Raw genomic sequence first — 14,278 nt, forward strand, 5'->3', positions numbered from 1 at the left:
AATGAGCCATCGGATTTCATCAACAATATCTTAATTTGTGTTCGAAGATGAACGAAGGTCTTACGGCTGTAGAATGACATGAGGGTGAGTAATTAATGACATTATTTTCATTTTTGGGTGAACTATCCCTTTAATTTTCTATATATATTTTAAACATTTCAATTTACTTGGCTCAGTGGTTGTTTGGATAAAATTTCAACATTTTTAGCTTTATTGCTTTGCCTTAGAAGCAAGTTATTACATTTTGATTTAAGATTCCAAAGACATTGTTTCCTTGAATTGTGCACAATTACACTGATAATGGGCATTCGGGCATAATCAGGTCAGTTCTGATTTCATGTTGACTTTAGAGTGAAAAGACAAGAGGAGCCTGACAGCACTACAAGTGTTCAAAATATTTCCTATCAAATGGATTCTCAGAGAATAACACGATCAAAATTCTATTACTGCTAATGTCAACCACTGTTTCACCCGGATGGCAGTGGAAACACGTTTCCATGGATACAATGCTCAATATTTCAACAAGCTATTTATTATTGCCCATGAAGTTATTGTATTAAAGTCTCATTTTCACAAATCAGAACACAATCTTGCACACACTGATTTCAAAAACTGACTTTCACTTACATAATAGAGCTGTCCCACAGTGCACAGAATGGATTCATTGTTCCCTGCAAGAAAACACACACACACACACACACACTGTGATTGGACAAGCAACATAATGATTAGACATATCACAGTACATACCGATAAAGAGACATTTTCACTACGATAGCCAGTATTTCAAAACATAAGTCACGTTGTTTAATAGATAAATTAAACAGGAAAGGAAAAAAGGAGAAAAAAGCTCCCATTGTAATCATCTGGGCCATATCTTGATGACACAATGAGGAGAGAAATAACTGGTGATGGCAAATTAATTATCGCACTAATTACTGCTATTTGTCTGTTGATTAATGAGCCTGAAACATATGTCAGAGGTATTGTAGAGCTCCCCTTTGATTGGCTGTAGTGATTTAAAGAGGAACAGAAGACCATATTTCCTTCCAATTTCAACCCAAATGCACCCAGATTCGTCTTCTAGTTTCTCTTTAAAAGACCATATGTTTTATTCATTAATGTGCTTTTTACATCAATCACAAGGGAGGATTTGGATCACTTTGATTAGTGTTAAAGATCACAGGTTGCGCACCGTACAGCAGGGGCGTGCCGTCCATATAAGCTGTGAATGCTCTGCATACCCAAACCATTTGAGAGAATGAGATTGTGGACTTGCTAAATAATATTAACACTATACATGACTATAAATTCCTTGTAATTTGAGGTGTAACATAAAGCTTACAAAACAAAATGGTGGTGATATATATGTAACTGTCTGTCATTTATTTATTTGCCAAACGACTGTAATGTTTCAGTATATTCACAGCTTTGGCAGCTACGCTCTATTGCTATGTATCGTCATCATCGTCCCACGTTCTCATTGGTTTGCTGGCATGTGGGGGATTTCATGCGCAAGGAAAGCTGTCCACGAATTGCTCGTCCAAGCGGAAAAATGTGTTGTTGCTGCCAGATCTAGAAAATCACATTGCATTTGATACAAAACTAATTAGACTAGATAGGGAATTAATGTGTTTTTTTTTTCACAAAAACGTATAAACCGTTAAAGACAGATCTGCTGTAACAATCTGAGGTTGTTAATCGATAGTAATATATAAGCCTAAGTGTTTGTTAAAGTCATCAATGTGCATTATTTCAACTTATTTTTTAAAGAATACTTTTTTTTATTATACTTATTGTCACGTATTGTGTGGTAGCAGCGCACGATGAAGACGAAGAAGATAGCAATAACAGTCTTTATTAAACTTTACAAACTCGGGACAAACACTAGAATAATCTCAGGAACAGTAATGATACCATACATTAACCAGGAGTAACTCAAACACAGGGAATAAATACATAGGGCAAACAAAGGGTGCTAAATGAAACGCAGGTGAAACTAATCAGTAACTCTGGAAATAAACTATAGGGCATGATCAGTAACTATAGAAAAAAAACAAGGCTTGGGAACACAGGCAAACTAAGGGGCTGTTTACACAACATAGTTTTTAACTAAAAAAACTTTTTTATGTGTTTTGGCCGTTTATTTACACAACAATGGCGTTTTGGAGGTCTGCAAATGCAAACTTTTGAAAACAGGATTCAAAGTGTAAGTTTTTGAAAACGATACCATTATCGTCTCCATGTAAACTACAAAAACAAGCATTTGTGAAAGCTGTGACGTCATGCGCGTGTGTATTACGTGTTCAGTCTATAGGCGCGTAGTGTTTCCGCCGAACACAATAATCGCCGATTATTGGCCTGGCATGAATAATAAAGCCTCGTTTTTGTGGATCCATGTGAATGGGGATCGTTTGGACAACGTTGTTGTCTGTAAAAATGCAAAGGAAAAACATTTCCATTTTTAGTGCATCCTTGTCGTGTAAACGTACCTTAAAACATAATCAAACTGAACATAAACGTGATGCTTATGGGCCCTATAATACACCCGCCGCAATGCGACGCAAGGCGCAGCGCAAGTGCGTTTGCTAGTTTGCGTCCGGCGCCATTCGCGTTTTCCCGTTCAGCGCCACGTCCTTAAATTAGTAAATGCATTTGCGCCAGTTAGTGCGCCCATGGGCGTGCTGGTCTAAAAAAGAGGTGTGTTCAGGCGCATTGCCGGCGCATTGCTATTTTAAGGATCTGAAAATAGACTGCGCCATAGGCCAACTCAAACCTGGTCTAAAGTCTAAAGTCAATGGCGCAATATTTTTTTGTTAGAGCGCGTTGGTAGAAACTGCGCCTCTGGGCGCGTCCACAGTGCGCGTTGACTTTGCTTATTACACACAGGGATGCGCATAACACAAACATGCCAAATATTAAAAACAAAAGGATTACAGTGTAAAAGAATATTATTGTGTAGGCTACATAAATATAAAAATGTAATGATGAATAGTCATTGCATGTATTACAATTAGGCTACCTATTTTCAATTCAGCCTATTACTACTTATAATGATGAACGAAATTGTCCCGAAGATGAGCAGATCGGTAGCAGATCGAGCAGATCGGTTTCTTCGCTTGAAAAGCGTTCAGCTTTTCCGCCAACAAATTCCGCCATGTAAATAGCAATCCGCCATGGCGCGAGCGCATCTCGCTCTTAAAGGGAATGGGAGATGACACTCTGATTGATTCATTGAACATTACGCCCATTACTCATTAAGAGAATAGGGACAACCCATTTCAAAAATGCGCCCCGGCGCACGGACCGTTTTTCCGTCGTTAAAATAGCAAAAGTGGATTTGGACACGCCCTGAGTGCACCTGCGCCGTGCGCTTTACACTTTGCGTTTAGATCGTTAAAATAGGGCCCTATTGTCTTTTAAAATGAATTATATTTTACTTAAAAGTTATTTATAACAGGATACTTATGTTTATATGTATTATATTATACTTATATTTTAGTTATTATAATATTTATATTTATTATATTATACTTCTTTTTCAATTCTTTATTAAAAATTTAAATTTAAATCTACACCTGCCATGGTGTTTCAAATTTGTCATCTCTGATTTAGATCTGTTTATTTGAGTGTGTCCTAAGTCAATGCGTTTAAACGGTACCATTTAAACTACTGTTTGGTTACGTTACGGGGAAAAATGGGGGTAGAGGCACTCAGCATACCCCATAAAATAAGTCACCTCTCACCACTGCTGTACAGCATACAGTATATATTAATATGTTTTGTAAATGAATATGCTTTTTTTAAGGCGTATGAAACAAATGATAGACACAGCCAGTATTGCGACAAAAATTCATGTTAAATAAATCACAGTATACACAGTTGTTAAGGGAAATTTAAGAAATTTCCAATAGATTTGGGAACCTTTAGACAGATTAAAAATTGTAAACATTGTATGGTTTTTTGCAATTCAAATAAAGAAAAAATCCCTGTATTGGCTACACCAGTGGTCTCAAACTCAATTCCTGGAGGGCCACAGCTCTGCACAGTTTAGCTCCAAACACCTGCTCGGAAGTTTTTAGCAATCCTGAAGACCTTGATTAGCTGGATCAGGTGTGCTTGATTAGGGTTGGAGCAAAAGTATGCAGAGCTGTGGCCCTCCAGGAATTGAGTTGACACCAATGGGCTAGAAGTAAGATGAGGGATGGGGTCATTGTTATCTCTCAATGTCATTCTCCACCCAGCCTATTTAAAGGATTTCTATGAATGGATGGTCTTTGGGATATAAAGGCTGTAGATCATTCCCTTGTTTGAAAAATGGATTCATGCATTAATGGTATATTAACATGCTCCTTTGAACCAACAGACCAATGAAACAGTAAAAGAGTCAAAGGAGGTTTGAGAATGTTTGTGACCTCCATGTCGCCATCAATTAGCCTCTATGGATTGTGTTTGTGAAGCGTGTTGAGATCTGACTGGTGCTTACATTAGCTAGATGAGCTAACTCAATCTCCAGCTGGGCTTCTGTAACCCTGGGTTCTGGTCGGACAGTCACAGCAATCACTTTTGAGTTCACAGCAGTGTTATTCCTGTGGGTCAGATCACAGCCACACACAACAGTCAGTTCAAGCTTGAACGAGAAACGCTAATTTCATTCATTTCAATACTTCCATTATCATCAGCATTGATTTTTGTTTAAACTCCCCATTCTGCACATTTTAATGGAAAGAGCTCATTTAGCACAGAAGTATCTTTCCAGGTTGGACTCATTTTTAGAAAAAAGTGGTGTTTGTAATTATTTCACTTCAAATGAGATATTGTCTGCTAGCAGAGACCTGAAATGTTGATATGTTTGACTACACTGATTTTGGGAGATAGATAAATAAATAAATAAATAAATACTATACAATATCCAACTTTAAAGATATACAATGTTACAGTATATTAAACACAACAAATTGAAATCTGTTTTTTCCTTAAGGATTTTTTTTGATTAACTCGATTGATGATTGCCTCTGGGTAAAATGATCACATACAGATGAAAAGCAGTCATTTGTCATCACTAAACTCAGAAAGTTACTTCAAACACTTTTATGTACGTTTTTTTACTTTTTGATTTGATCATCAAAACCAATATTTGTTGGCTATGTATATATTTTAAACATATTCAAGTGCTTTCATTTTAAGCACAAGAGTACAAAATCATTTTGATATTAAGCTTCAAGTAGACTTAGAACTCAAAATATCTCTCTTTCCTTGCATGATTTCCTCCTCCTCTAACTAAACCAATTTTGCTTGTGAAACATTTGTCAACTTGAACTGTTTAGGGCATGATTTCATGGTCCATTTAAAAAGAAGCAAAAACAGAAAATGGATGCCCAACAAGTAGCTATACTCAAGAGTCTGCAGTGAGAAATGAATGTCTGAAAGTAACATTGACAGTCTGTCACACTCTTTGTTTTCGATTATCATAGTCAGAACGCACATGTATTGACTTGAAGAAGAAAACAAAACTCAGTGGACTTAGCCATGGGAAAAGGAAAAAAAAAAGTCTTTGTGTTAGTAGATCATCCTAAAGGCAAAAATGAATCCTTTTGAAATGAATGTATAAATTAGATCAAAGACATTATCCGTGCATGGTTAACCAGCCTCTTGGTTTGATTTAATCAAGCAGAAGTGGACTTGTATGGTGTCGTGAATCTCCACACAGCCCGGAAGGCATAAAATAACACAAGACTCTTAAAGAGATAGTTCATCCAAAATTAAAATTCTGTCATTATGTACTCAATCATCACTTTTCAAACCTGTATGACTTACTTTCTTTCATGGATCACAAAAGTTGAGTTTTAACAGACTGTTTTACGTTTTTGTTAAAATTATTTTACCATATAATGAAAATAAATGGTGACCAAAGGGATTTAAAAAGCATCATTAAAATGGTCTATAGGATTAATAGAACTTTTAAAAAATTACTTTGTACTACACAAACTTGTTAATTACAATTTAATTGAAATATTGAATAAACAAACTCATTATCTTTATGGTTAAGTGATAGTTAGCATTAGCACACTAACATGTGCTAATGTGAGCCTAATAAGAGCCTATCACTATACTGTATACTTGCATGAACTGTTAATCAACATGCAGTATATACAGCCTTGAGTTTTGCAGCCCATTCTTGACCTAACCGCAGGCTCTACTCTTCATCATGATAGTAATCCTACAAAACTTCAACATAACTGAAACACTTTTAAATAATAACAGAGCATTTAAAATAACCAGTGTTGGGCACGTTACTTTAAAAAAGTAATTAGTTATAGTTACTAGTTACTTCTCACAAATAGTAACATCATTATAAAAGTAACTAATTACCAGGGAAAGAAACTATTGTGTTACTTTAAAAAAAATTCAAATATGTCAAATAACTTGAATGCCCCCATTATTAAATATAAGTCTAAGAATAAATAATTCTTGATCCAACTCGTGACTCATGATCCGCTCTTGCTTATGAAATTTCTCTGTACTGTCATTAAAGAAAATGTAGTTTCATATATATGCTTAAGTAGTCCTATGTTATGTTTTAAATTCATTTACTTGATTATGAAAAGTGAAAATCATGAGTAAGATGCATCATAAGATATCGGGAGTCATGAAGTGGGTCAGACATGATTTTGACCACTTCATTAAGTTTTGTTTTATATAAAGACACTGGCGCATGAACTGGAGCGCGACTTATAGGCTAAATGAACCGAAACTCAGCGTATAGTCTGCTTGCCTCGCAGACATGAGAAATATATCTATAGAAAGCTTGAAATATCTACTTTAAAACGAAATAATTAAAAACAAAAAGAGTCTACTCTTATTATGTAATCCGAATGAAATGTGCATTTTCTCTCTAGGCGTGTCCAGTATATGCGGAGATGATGAAAGTCAGCAATGTCAACTTCATCTTTGCAGCCGACACTGATTCAGAAAACATTACTTTATTAATAAACAATTAAAATGTCTCCTTGCTGTTTTTTGTCATATTCATAATCATTACTTTTGCCGGTTCTTTATGGCAAGCGTTATGTGTGCATAGCCTATATTACATAAACGCTCATTATTAGTTTATTCTCTCCAGTATTTAAGAAATTAAATTAATATAAATGTGATTAGTCAACTAATGGCTTAAATGAACAACTACTATTCGACTAGAAAAACTTATTTCACATATTTCGATCCAGCATGTCACATGTTTATCGCAGTAGATAGGACCTTCAAACCAGAAAGACACAGCTTACATTTGACTAAAAGGTTTTTGTCTTTATGCTCAACTAAAGTGAAATAATGAGCATATTTCCACTTTGAGAACTCTTGCTCTTGCTTTGACTCGCCAGGACTGCCGCACATACTTGAATAAACGGAAACACGCCCACAGTGCGTCTTCGTGTTTACAGTGGTTGGCATCCACCAATCCTACAATGCGTCGCTGCTGTAAACAGGTTAGGCTGTAGACTACACTTCAGCCAAAATTAATTAATTTAAAAAAGTAACGTACAACGCACCATATGGTAACGGTAATGGAGTTAATTTATTTAAAAAGTAATGCGTTACAGTATTAGTTACTGTCAAAAGTAACTGCGTAACAGTAACGCGTTACTGCCCAACACTGAAAATAACAGAGCGTTAAACAACAACACATCTCACCCTATATTAATCTTGTGCAAAAACACACAAAATAACTTATTTATTAATATTACTTAATTTCAACTTCCTTACGTAGTATGATGCAAAGCATGCTGGGAACTTGATATCGGCTGCAACTCAGTCAGTTTAAGTTCTGCTAACTAATATCATATTTTGAGTTCACATAACATTTCTATATTAAGTACAATGAACTTTCAGTAGTATTTGAGTGAAACATACTCATTTCATTTAATTAGTTTAAATTGTTCGATTTTACAGTGAAGCTATACAACTGACTGAAACTTGAAAATCTTAACTGAAAGCCATAGTCACCATTTACTTTTTACATTTTATATTTACTTTCTTTATATGGAAAAGAACAGCTTGGACACTTTGGTATAAATTGTATAAACCTCATTTCATGTGAGCAGACAGATTTTAAATTTTTTCACTTTAAAATTACATTTCCTGTAACTGTTTGCGTCTAAATCACTAAAAACAAGGATCCAAACATTTTAACCGTTAACACTCATCATCATAGTATTCTGTCTTGCGATTAAATGTTCAACAATGTGACCCGTCATTACAAATCCCTTAGCTATGTTGCATTGTTTGTTTGTTTGTTTTTTAACACTTTTCTTCTGTTATCCTCCACTGTTTGTACTGTTCTCCATCTCCCTACTGGCTTCAGTGAATCCAACAAAGCTCAAGAACAGAGGAACGCCCTTTTTCTCTGTTCGTCCATGAACTCTCTCCCTGTCAGTGGGAATTCCATGGAGGAATCATACTCAGGTTTACTGAGATTTGATTGACAGCTCAGAGCCACACCAGGAAAGGTCTGTTCTGTCCTGTATGTGTCTCCGGAGGTTTGAACAGAAGTCCTCAAATGAAACAGCAGGTTTTGATCCAGAGCTTCAAGACGGACTCCGAGGATAACCAAGAATTTTCATTCTGACGTACAGTCTGGGAGAGAAAACACTAAAATACCTGCTTCTGTTTTAAGACTAAAGGAAAATCAGAAGGAATTTGAAGGAACAGCTCTCTTAAAACACATTTGTGTGTGTGTGTGTGTGTGCGTGTGTACAGTATTTACCACTAGGCTTTAACACATTAGCCACATAACTCAGATGCATACAAGGACAAACTCCTTATTAGTACTATAATAAACAATGACTGCACCAGGCATGTGAACCAAAGGATTGGAATAGCGCTGCAATCACGTCATGTCAGAATTGCCGTAATTAGATGACAAATCAGAGATTCTACTTTAAGCAGTTTACGTCCTCAGACTCAGAAATTATTAGTTTCTATGGCAACACTCGTGATGCCATAGGAATCCATCCAGCAAAATACTTCACTACATTAGTTTATATACATCGAAAGAGTAAATGTTGAGGACACTGTCATTTAGGTTCTTTTTTAAATTACATCATATGGCCAAGAAGTCTTAGATTTCTAATGATGAGAACTTGTAATGATGAGACAAAAACATGAATGGCTTGAAACTTGGACATATGGTAAATCCAAAACTGACATGAATGCTGCATATAATTCATATGCTAAATAAAAAGAGAAAACCCAAAAGACGCCTTCAGGAATAATTAAAAGTGACTGATTATAAACAACCAAACTGTGACATTAAAACCATCTTTTTTGTTATTCAAGATATTTACAAAACTGTTAGCTATGTCAGCAACTACCTGATATTCCTTTATATTGATCATGTTAGTTGAAGTATAACGTGCAATGGGTGCCGCCATGTTAGTTCGCACCGTAATTCAGAAAATCGTATCTGTCAGATTTACAACATGTAAATTCATCCACTTTTCCTGAAATACATGAAAGTGGCCGGTGAAGTGGGAGAAGAATAGAGTAAACTATATAGTTAACTATACAATGTATATCTGATATGAATAAAATACACCATCAATTTATAATTGAAAGGATTGTTATTGCTGCTTCCATAGACATATGTGTGTATTTTACAAACTATTAATGAAAAGTTCATTTGCAAAAACAGATAACTCCGTTTTTATTAATTCTCACAAATCATGTTTTTTTTTTTTTTGTTTTTTTGATTGTGCATTCCGAGTAATATCAATCAAACTGCAGTTGGGTTGTTGTAAGTAATACTAACTAAAAAAAAAAACAGGTAACTAACAAAATTAAAGTTAATTAAAAGTTTTTTTTTTTTTTTTTTTAGCAAAAGCAGATAACTCCACATTTCATGTTAAACCAAACCAAGTAATTTCTTTGTAATTGCATCTACACACACTCAAACACATGTGTGCACACAAACGCGCACACACACACACACGTTTGTTTTTGTGAATTGTGGGAACATTCCATAGGCGTAATGGTTTTTATACTGTACAAACCATATTTTCTATCGCCCTACACTACCCCTACCCCTAAACCTACCCATCACAGGAAACTGTGCACATTTTTACTTTCTCAAAAAAACTCATTTTGTATGATTTATAAGCCTTTTGAAAAATGGGGGCATGGTGTAATGTGACCCTCTCCTTGTACTACCTGTCATACCCATGTCATTATACAAATTTGTGTCCTGATATGTCACAAAAACACGCACAAGCACGCACGCATGGACACACACACAAACACGCAAACACAAAAGGACAACCAAGTGTTCAGAATAAGACGTGTGTGGTGTGCAAGGAGTCGAAATTATAAATCCTCAATCACTTTTAGTCAGCTCTGACGAAACTCCTCTTTTTGAAGTGACTAACGGCCTTGTCACCTGACCTGAATACTGTGCGCTGATTCGCTAAAACGGACTCAAACAACAAGGGCGCTTGTCGGTTTCTGCTGTAAAACGTGAACTTGCGATGCCTTGACAGTGGACAATACAAAACTTTTCTGACAAAACATATTTAGAGTTCAGAATGTGCTATATGTGGAGAATAACTTAGAGCAGTCAGTTCATTTTTTTTTTTAAAGTGGCGTTTATCGGTTTTTGCAAATAAACTCTTCAAATGCATTGTTTTGCTAGTACTTATGCGTATTTAAATATATGAAATCTAAAATAAACATTATGTGTTTGAAAACACTGCTGAGTGCGTCTGTCTCTGGCTCAGCTCCAGACAAAGCATGAAAGCACGTTTGAATTTAGCAGCCTTGTCAGCAACATAGTGTCGGCACAGATCTGGCCCACATCTGGTCCATGTGTAATCCACATGTACCAGGTGTGGGCCGGTTCTGGGCCACGCTATGTTGCTGTCTGGGAGTTGATCACGTGAAAATCTCAGAATTACAAGGTAACATATCCTGCTACGGGTCTCACAAATTTATAAAACTTGCAAACATTACACACATTATTTTAATTCCTTTCCTTAAAAAGGCACTTTACAAGATAACTTTACATAGAATTAATCTTGATTAGTTTTAATGAAGTCATTGTTCTGATTTAAAGTTTTAATCAATCAAAATCTTTTTAAGCAGGAACCCACTTAAGTAGTCCCTAGGGTACACGTACCCCAAGTTGGGAATCTCTCCTCTATAATATCCCCGTTATATCTTCGTAATATTTCATCTAAATGACCGGAGATGAAGCGAGTCTTACCGTGGAGCGGGCAGCATTAGGCCAAGAGTCTTGTAGAGAACCATTCCGAGAATGAATACAGGAGATCCATCCATGTCTGCCGGAAAACAGTCTAGGTTAGATGATACGATCATCACATTATGTAATCATATCAAATAGCATCTCCAGACAAAGGTGTGTTTGGCTCAGCTCCCTCTTCAACTTTATACTCAGCAACATGCAAGGTTTTTTGATAATTCTGAGTGCAGGTTTGTTTCAGAGTCAGACAGTAGGAATTCTCTCCTAATACCTTCCCCTTCCACATGGGAACCTTTTAATCCAAAGTAATTGAACAAGATTTCTTTTTTCAAAGCTATGGGAATTAATTAACCTCCAAACCTGCAAAATACTCATTAAATATCAGGTCTCTTGCCAAACAATATTCCTGACAGCTAATCCATCATAAATTTCCTGCCAATAATGAATAAAGTGGTAGATTAAGCTATACTAGCAAGGTTATTGATAACTAAGAGCAAAGGTCTTCCCTGCTGACAGGAAGGCTAATCCTGGTTCAAACAGCTCTGTACAGCCCTCTAGTCTAGCTCAAGGCGAGCTGGAGTGAGTTATGTATTAAATCAATCCTTCATTACTTTCCTCTGATACACTTCAGATAAGACTGATCACCCTAATTAAGTAAATAGTCTGGTGCTTCGGTGCTTAGCTCTCTTTACTATCATTGTTTGAGAGGATACAGCGAGTGCTGTGTCATCTGAATTGATGTGGTCGACCAAGTGCAGTCTTCTCTAAAACAGACAAATGGCAAGTGGTTGACATATAATCTTGTAATCTTAAAGCTATCCTATTAAACGGTCACACCATGTCAACGCTTTGAATTTTTAAATCACAACTGTATGGTAGTGATTACGAAATCCAAAATAACTGAAAATTACGTTTTTTATAGTGTTTTATAATGATGATTTTAAATGTAAAAAGTCTATTGGGATGAAGCATTTCCATGCCCTGAGAAATTAATATGTACAGTCAGTCATTATCATAAACTCTAACGGGGTGATCAAAACACTAATGTGAAGTTGTACATTACCCCACAGTACTGTATACCATTTGCATATTAAATGGCTACTTGTTAAACAAATAAAATATCATTTAATGTAGATGTAATGTAATGTAGTACATGATTTGGGTGTAATTTTATACTATTAGAACATACTAGCACAACTATGTATTTTTGTATAATGAACTAGTGGTCATTTTGCAGAAATATGCAAAAGTATAACAGAAAGGTGTGCAATAAGAAAAAACAAATATATACAGTATACATGGGTGATTATTCTTCCAACTTCTTTGTTTGTCCCCCACAAAGACTTTTGTGAAAATCAGTGAATTCTACTTTGCACTTTTTAATATGAACTTTATTTTTTATAGGCCTACCAAATAAAAACAATCCTGTCCTTTTATTTTGTTTTATGAGTGCAGCGTTTTGTCTGATTGTTGGCTTCATTTCAAGATTTCATATAGTAAAAAGCAACTCTAATAAAATAATCACCCATATATGGTTTAAATGTATAAAAGCTGTCAACTTATGCACTACTCAACTGCAAAAAAAGACAGGTCTACCAACTACTAGCTTTTACAATGTAGCCTTAAAGGTGCCCTAGAATTTAAAAAAATTGAATTTATCTTGGCATAGTTGAATAACAAGAGTTCAGTACATGGAAATGACATACAGTGAGTTTCAAACTCCATTGTTTCCTCCTTCTTGTGTAAATTTGATTTGTTTAAAAGACCTCCGAAGAACAGGCGAATCTCAACATAACACCGGCTGTGATGCAACAGTCGGGATCATTAATATGACCCCAATATTTGCATATGCCAGCTCATGTTCAAGGCATTAGACAAGGGCAGCCAGTATTAACGTCTGGATCTGTGCACAGCTGAATCATCAGACTAGGTAAGCAAGCAAGGACAACAGCGAAAAATGGCAGATGGAGCGATAATAACTGACATGATCCATGATTACATGATATTTTTAGTGATATTTGTAAATTGTCTTTCTAAATGTTTCGTTAGCATGTTGCTAATGTACTGTTAAATGTGGTTAAAGTTACTTACTGTATTCACAGAGACAAGACTGTCGTTATTTTCATTTTTTAAACACTTGCAGTCTGTATAATTCATAAACACAACTTCATTCTTTATAAATCTCTCCAACAGTGTGTAATGTTAGCTTTAGCTTTAGCCACGGAGCACTATCAAACTCATTCAGAATCAATACACAACTTTTTTTATGTTGTTTAAGGCAAGCGTGAGCTCTTGGGGCGTGGAGCGCGAGAATTAAAGGGGCAGCAGCCTAAATCGGCTCATATTTAATGATGCCCCAAAATAGGCAGTTAAAAAAATCTATGGGGTATTTTGAGCTGAAACTTCACAGACACATTCAGGGGACACCTTAGACTTATATTACATCTTTCGAAATCACGTTCTACGGCACCTTTAATATACTAGACATAAGATATATCAACAGTATTATCAACTTCCACAGTGTGGCATCATGTACATTACCTGCTGTCTGGGGTACAAAGATTCCTTTGGGAATGACAACTTTATCTTCAGAGTTTCTGGCCCAGTCCACCATCCCTTTCCGTCCCTTCATTGGAAAGTTAATGTCTGTCATCACAGATACTGCAGGCAGCCTCTGTATACTTGCAACTGAAAAAAATAAAATAAAATAAATAAATAAATAAATAAAAAGATAGGGTTATTGGTTACTAGTGATTATTATCATTAAATAAAACTATTAGAAACATTGCTGTTAACTGAAGTAAAGCTTAAATAATTGAAATACATTTAAAGTTGAAGCACCAAAATTATAAACTGGAATTAAACAAATAAATAATAATAATAATAATAAAAAACTAAAACTAAACCTGAAATAAAAATAAACTTCTATAGCAAATGACAAAAGCACATAATGAAATTACTAAAAATTCAACTAAAATTAACATGAAAACTAAAAATATAAAAATAAAAGCTAATTCTAAATATTAATAA

At 35.4% G+C, this 14,278-nt stretch overlaps 1 protein-coding gene across 4 annotated transcripts in view; it reads right to left on the minus strand.

Annotated features, from left to right (window-relative positions):
- Positions 1-14,278, minus strand: part of adgrb3 (adhesion G protein-coupled receptor B3) — a 226,121-nt gene that overhangs the window by 59,617 nt on the left and 152,226 nt on the right. For all 4 annotated transcript variants that reach the window (XM_048205753.1, XM_048205754.1, XM_048205752.1 and 1 more), the window contains 4 exons: positions 13,790-13,936; positions 11,252-11,327; positions 4,487-4,589; positions 628-671 (listed from right to left, as the gene is read on the minus strand). In XM_048205753.1, the coding sequence (XP_048061710.1) occupies positions 628-671; positions 4,487-4,589; positions 11,252-11,327; positions 13,790-13,936 (370 nt within the window). The remainder of the gene's footprint in view (positions 1-627; positions 672-4,486; positions 4,590-11,251; positions 11,328-13,789; positions 13,937-14,278) is intronic.

The sequence above is a fragment of the Megalobrama amblycephala genome, linkage group LG10 (genome assembly GCF_018812025.1).
Source record: "Megalobrama amblycephala isolate DHTTF-2021 linkage group LG10, ASM1881202v1, whole genome shotgun sequence".
Classification (NCBI taxonomy): Eukaryota; Metazoa; Chordata; class Actinopteri; order Cypriniformes; family Xenocyprididae; genus Megalobrama; species Megalobrama amblycephala.